Source organism: Kogia breviceps, chromosome 9, assembly GCF_026419965.1.
Source record: "Kogia breviceps isolate mKogBre1 chromosome 9, mKogBre1 haplotype 1, whole genome shotgun sequence".
NCBI classification, from domain to species: domain Eukaryota; kingdom Metazoa; phylum Chordata; class Mammalia; order Artiodactyla; family Physeteridae; genus Kogia; species Kogia breviceps.
Window position 1 is genome coordinate 28612834 of NC_081318.1, and position 6364 is coordinate 28619197.

Here is a 6364-nt window from a genome sequence, read left to right on the forward strand (position 1 = left end):
TAGGTTTTAAATGGAAAACACTCATCAACAAATGTTGGAATAACAAGACCTGGATTTATAAAGAACCTCCTCAGTCTTTAGGATTAGGTAGCTCGGCACTAGTAAAGGAAGGGTATAATTGCTACTTTGCGATATTTGTGTTACTCAAATGACACTATACTTTCAAACAACACTTGTCAAAAAGGCAAATCCCAAAAAGACCAGTGGAAAGCAAACTACTGAAATATTAGCCATACAAAACACGTATACCCCTTAGCCAATAAGTTTCCTTTTTAGTTCACTGTCCAACGAAGGAGAAATTTACCGAGGTCAAACCAAGGCTCTTTTGCCGTTAAGGAGGAGGAAGTGGGGGAGGAGAAGAGGAGGGAGGGACACGCGACGAACGTAAAACAAACTGGTGGCATTCGGTCAAGACGGCAGGTAACGCTCCGGAAGCGGGTGAGTTGTACATGTCAGCTGGGCGCTGCAAAGCTTTCCAGAGTCGGGCAGTTTCGTGCTTCTTTGCTTTTTCCTTTAAACCTGGCCCTGCCTCGGAGGAGGGCAGCGGGAGGGGGATTCTTCGATGCTGGGAAGCGGCAGGTAGGAAAGGAAACCTGATCCGCCCCAAAAGGCAGCAATTAAAGTCTTAACCGCTACCCATCTGTGGCGGGACCCGCCCCCACTTTCCCCTAGCAAAGCTGTCCGGCGCTCTTTGTCTGAGCAGGGGAGAAGAGGAGGCAGGTTCTGCGGCCCCAGCAGCAAACGGAAAGAAAATTTCCAGCCTGGGAACACCCTGGGCGACTGCGCCTGGGCCTCAAACCGCCCCAAAGTGCCGCTGGGGGTGTGGCGCCTCTTCCTGGACTCGGGCCCCGCGCTCTGCGCTCGCCTCATTCTGCACTTCTCTACCGCTTCATCTGTCCTCCAAGCCCGACGCCACCTCGAGACCTGAAACCAGGCACTTGCAGCCTTGGTTGCTACGGCCGGTCGTAACCGGACCTTTCCCCCACCTGGCCCTTTGGCTGCCTGCAACTTCCAGGCGGACTCGCGCCTCCTCTCCCATATTTCCCCAGCAATTGGGTTTCCTCGCCACCCATCCAGCTGCTCCGCTTCTCGGTTGGGCATCGGGCGCGCTCCCAGCCCAGACTCTCTCGGTTTCCACTCCTCTTGGCCCGCCGGGCGGGGGCAGGGCAGACACCCCAAGAAAAGCCAGAGAGAGTGGTCCCTGGCCTGTGCTGGGCAATGGGGTAGAGGAAGAGGGACTATTTTGAGGTCGATCTCCTCCGCTTGGGGTCCAGCTTTGCATTTGGTGTGTAATTTGGTCAGCGGCTCAACAATCCCAGGGTTTCTAGTCCGCTTGCATCCAGCCTCCCACTGCAGACTGTTTCCACCGCTCCTGCTGGAAGAGGACGCCCACACCCGCTTGGCCCGATGTCCGGCGCCCGTCACCACCCGTTCTACAAGCACCCACTCGGGGTAACTCACCAGGTAGATGGCACCCTGGGCTGCTGCGGGCGGCCACTCACAGGGGCGGGCAGGCCGCAAGGCCCGGAGCTGGCATATCTATGCTCTTCCTCTGCCTCCCGGCGCGGTCTCCCGGCTGCCGCGTCCTCCCGGTGTAGCGGCTAGGGCACGCCCGGCACTAGCACACCTGGCCCCAGGGCTAAGCTCCGCACGACTGCAGGCTTGCCAAGGGGAGCGACCAGGACGGTGCGCGCTGCTGCTCCCGGCGCGCTCTGGGCGGCGCCCGCCTAAGCTATGAGGACCCGCGCTGCCGGAGTCGCTGCCACCGGAGCCTTCCGGGAACAGTCCTTACTCTCTACAGCTCCTCCCCGGGAGTTTTGGCCCGGGAGCCAGACCCGGAGGGTGCCTTGATGCGGGGAATGCGGGTCCTAGTCTCCGCGCGCTCTCTGGGAAACGAAAGCGCGGCTGGGGACGCGACAGGCGTGCAGGCAGCTCGCGGTGCTCGTCGCCCCCGAGCGCACACACACCCTGTGGCTGCCGCCCGCGCAGCTTTGAGGAGGCGTGTGGACACCAGCAGGCGGGTGGGGGAGGGAATCAATAGGTTGCTTCCCTTCTCTGCCCAACATTCAGCATTTTAAATGCTCCGAGAGCGCTCTAGCTGAGCGCAAGTACTGAAAGAAAGACTCTCTTTCCGGGCTCTCAATGGAAACGCCAAAAAGCGCGCGTGTGTGTTTGGTGGGTGTGGGGGGAGGGTGTCTAGTCCTAGCCGAGGTTTCTTTTGGTGTGACACCCGCTTATTCCTTGCAATTTCTCCTCAACTTTGTGGATGGAGCGTGTCTTTCCCAAGCTTAGGTCACGGCATCGCGCTTACAAAACCACAAACACAAAACAAGCCTCCCAAGGCCTTTAATTCTCAGGGGCTTTGGCGGGGGAGGCCAGTTACCTGCTGGCGTCTTCCAAATGGTCCAGACTCGGTTCAGGCCACAGAGACTTCGGGATTCCAGGCGCCCTCAGCCCCGGGCCCTAGAGGAAGAAAGAGGACTGCGGAGGAGGCAGCGGGGCTCCGACACGGGCCCACCTCGGGCCCGGAGGAACCATGCCGGGAAGGCTCGGATTTCTCTTGCCAGAGGCTTCCTGGCCGCGGCTTTCGAGAGCCTGGCGTTTGATAAATATAGCCTGGTGTTTGCCCCTGAATTCGAGTCTGTTTCCTTATTTAGCCCTTGTACAATGATTTTAGATGATGTCATTTAGAGCTAAACGAGAAAATTGATCTCAGATTTGCTTGGCCTCTAAAGCCCGGTTAAGCAGATTGAGAGTTAAAAAGACAGGAAAAAGCAAAGGGGGCGGGGGGGGGGCGACGCGGAGGGTAGCGAAGTGTCGGCCAGCGAGTGTGTGCGCGGAGGCGAAGGTCCGCCGCGCTCGGAGAGCGCCCCCGCCTCTTCTGGGCGGGGGAACCTCGCTCACCAATGAAAAGTAGTCACTGACTGCAGAGGAAAAAAAAAAAAAAGTTTTCCTGTTGAGTGTTGGAAGCGAATTGAGCAATTATCTAGTTTACCTTCTCCTCTTGGAAGTTAACGATTGGCGAGATCTTGGCTGCGTTATTGACACAACACTTGCTATTGATAGAAATAAGTAGTGATTGTCCCCGAGTCATTGGTGCGCCAAGAACTCTGCGATGGGCTGGCAGGAGTCCATTGGGCTGGGCAGGCAGGTTCGGCTGGTGATGCTGGGGAGGAGGAGGAGGAGGCTGCTGGTGGTGATGGTGCCCGTCCCCCTCTCCGCAGGTCTGTGACAAGCAGGGAACAAGGCAACGACGGCGCAGCCCGGCCCCGGCTGACGGACGCTGGAGACTCAGACATGGACAGTAGCTGCCACAACGCGACTGCCAAAATGTTAGCGACCGCTCCGGCCCGGGGCAACATGATGAACACCTCCAAACCCTTGGCTTTCTCCATCGAAAGAATCATGGCACGCACCCCCGAGCCCAAAGCCCTGCCCGTCCCCCACTTCCTGCAGGGAGCCGTGCCCAAGGGGGACCCCAAGCACTCTCTGCATCTTAACTCGTCGATCCCCTGCATGATCCCCTTCGTGCCCGTGGCGTACGACACGAGCCCTAAGGCGGGAATGACGGGCTCGGAGCCGCGGAAGGCGAGTCTGGAAGCTCCGGCTGCACCTGCAGAAGCGCCCGCGGCGCCCGCGTTCAGCTGCAGCGACCTGCTCAACTGCGCGCTGAGTCTCAAGGGCGACCTGGCCCGCGACGCGCTCCCGCTGCAGCAGTACAAGCTGGTAAGGCCGCGGGTGGTCAACCATTCTTCCTTCCACGCCATGGGAGCCCTGTGCTACCTGAATCGAGGTGACGGCCCGTGCCACCCGGCGGCCGGCGTTAACATCCACCCGGTGGCCTCCTACTTCCTCAGTTCCCCTTTGCACCCGCAGCCAAAAACGTATTTAGCCGAAAGGAATAAACTGGTGGTCCCGGCGGTGGAGAAGTACCCCTCGGGAATAGCTTTCAAAGACTTGTCCCAGGCTCAGCTGCAGCATTACATGAAAGAAAGCGCCCAGCTCCTGTCGGAAAAAATAGCGTTCAAAACCTCTGACTTCAGCCGAGGCCCTCCTCATACCAAGCCCAAAGTTTTCACTTGCGAAGTGTGTGGAAAGGCAAGTACTGTGTAAGGGGTGGGGGGTGGCCTTCCTCCCTCCCTTCCTTCCTCCTTTCCTCCCTCCCTTCTTTCCACATTTAATTTTATTTTGTAATTATTTGTATACGCTTGTTATAACGTTATCACCTCCCTCCCCTCCCTCTGCCTGGTTTGATCTCCAAGTGCTTGTTGAGCTAACCTGTTGTACTTGTGTTTAAGGTCTTTAACGCGCACTATAACTTAACCCGTCACATGCCCGTGCACACAGGAGCCAGACCCTTCGTTTGCAAAGTTTGTGGAAAGGGCTTCCGGCAAGCCAGCACCCTGTGCAGGCACAAGATCATTCACACCCAGGTGTGTTCGGCTGTCTCAATTTCACCTGGTTTATTTCCGAACGGTTTTTTTTTTTTTTTTTTTTAATGGCCGATAAACCCTTACTCTTTAGCGTAAGGTTTGTTTAAAAGGTGCCGGCTGTAAGAGGGAGAAAGGCCAGGTATTGTTTGCCTTTGTTTTGCCTAAAAGCATGAGGGAGAGCATTACAGTGTTTTTGAGTTTTTCAGACTCCACGGAATAGCAAAATACCTTGACTTCTCTGCTTTTTCTCCTTTCCGCGTAGGAAAAACCTCATAAATGTAACCAGTGTGGCAAAGCATTTAATAGGAGTTCTACTTTAAACACGCATACCCGAATACACGCAGGCTACAAACCATTTGTGTGTGAATTCTGTGGCAAAGGATTTCATCAAAAAGGTATCGAACCCAGGAGGCGTTGTCTTTCTCAGTAGTCTGACCGAAAGCCCTCAACTTTGGGGGGGGGGGTATTTCAGAAAATGATTTGTTAAGTGCAGCTAGTTACCAGAGCATGTGTTACCATTCCAACCTCCTACCCTCAAGTGTGATGAGTACTAGAGGAAGGCATGGCTCATATACCGAGGGGGCGTTTCTTTTTAACCGCTTGTTCTCGTTTTATAGAATTGGATTAATAACTGTTGTAGTAAAACGCGGAGGGAACGACCTCACTGTTGATTTTTAAAAATAAATTTGGGAAGCGAAGTGCAGGCGGGCAGCATAGAAGTGCACCGGCCCTCCGATCTGTGGCCCCTCTTCCCTTGACTCGTTGTCTTTCAGTCGTCTGCTCCTCCCGTTCCAAGCTCTCTTTTCAGATCCGGGTCCCTGTCATTTGTCTGTTTCAGGGAATTACAAAAACCACAAGCTGACCCACAGCGGGGAGAAGCAGTTCAAGTGCAATATCTGCAACAAAGCTTTCCACCAGATTTACAACCTCACCTTCCACATGCACACCCACAATGACAAGAAGCCCTTCACCTGCCCCACGTGCGGCAAGGGCTTCTGCAGGAACTTTGACCTCAAGAAGCACGTCCGCAAGCTGCACGACAGCGGCCTGGGGCTGCCCCGCACCTCTGCTGGGGAGCCAGGAGCGGACCCGTCCCCCCCTCTACAGCAGCCGCTGCCCGCGCCGCTGCCGCCCCCTGGGCCCCTGCAGCCTGGGCTCCCCCCGGGCCACCAGTGATCAAGGCCGAAGTCCCTTCCCAGCCCCAGCCGGGGTCCCCACTACTGAGACAGCGGCAGAATAGAGCTGGACCTCTCTACCCAAGCTCGCCTGTAGAACCCAGGGCATGTTGGGCCTTACACATTAGCGCCAACCAGAAGCCTCTGAATTCCCCGGCCTTTCACCTCTTGCATGCACCTGCTAAATGGTTTTGTGTATTATATTCTATATAGGCACTAACAATTATGAGAAAATTTGGGGGTTTGTTTGTTTTCTGATTTTTTTTTTAATTTGCAAAGACTTTTCATCTCGGGTGGAGAGATCGTGTTTGTTTTGTTTTGTTTTTTAAAAACAAATTTCTGCTGTATTTATTGAGATCTGTATTATCCTACCCGGGAATGCTGCACCATTTTAATTTTATTATTGTATATATTTCCATTGTGTTGATTCCGTGGTCTCAAGATGCCTGCCGATTGTTTATTCCCATTTCCTCTTTCCCTGAGGTTAAAAAAAGAAAAAACAATCCCAATTCTGTGTGTATGTTATATATACACGCATAGATGTGTGTGCCTGTAAAGGCACATTCCACATTCATCAGCACACACACACACACACACACACAAACACATACACATTAGATAAGGATGGTTCATTATGGATGAATTTGAATTTTGGTTTTGATTCTTGCACGTGAAAACTGATACATTGACTGTTAGAAATAAATCCTTGGAACATGCTTATTTAATCAATAACCTTCAGGGCTCTGTTCATATTAT

General features: G+C 54.1%; 1 protein-coding gene across 2 annotated transcripts; it reads left to right on the forward strand.

Annotated features, from left to right (window-relative positions):
• Positions 1-3297: 3297 nt before the first annotated feature.
• On the forward strand, positions 3298-5723 carry FEZF1 (FEZ family zinc finger 1). 2 transcript variants are annotated; one of them, XM_059074256.2, is made up of 5 exons: positions 3298-3726; positions 3877-4098; positions 4299-4433; positions 4696-4828; positions 5272-5723. In XM_059074256.2, the coding sequence occupies exons 1-5, from the start codon at positions 3298-3300 to the stop codon at positions 5607-5609; spliced, it is 1257 nt and encodes a 418-aa protein (XP_058930239.1). In that variant the 3' UTR covers positions 5610-5723. The 2 variants fall into 2 exon arrangements, with proteins under 2 accessions (XP_058930239.1, XP_058930238.1); XM_059074255.2 differs by having other exon boundaries at positions 3298-4098.
• Positions 5724-6364: the final 641 nt, after the last annotated feature.

Excerpts from the sequence above, each read along its gene's own strand:
- FEZF1 (XM_059074255.2), top strand. The coding sequence starts at position 3,298 with ATGGACAGTAGCTGCCACAACGCGACTGCCAAAATGTTAGCGACCGCT. Across the intron at positions 4,099-4,298 it reads CTTGCGAAGTGTGTGGAAAG|GTCTTTAACGCGCACTATAA; the intron begins GCAAGTACTGTG and ends CTTGTGTTTAAG. Across the intron at positions 4,434-4,695 it reads ACAAGATCATTCACACCCAG|GAAAAACCTCATAAATGTAA; the intron begins GTGTGTTCGGCT and ends CTTTCCGCGTAG.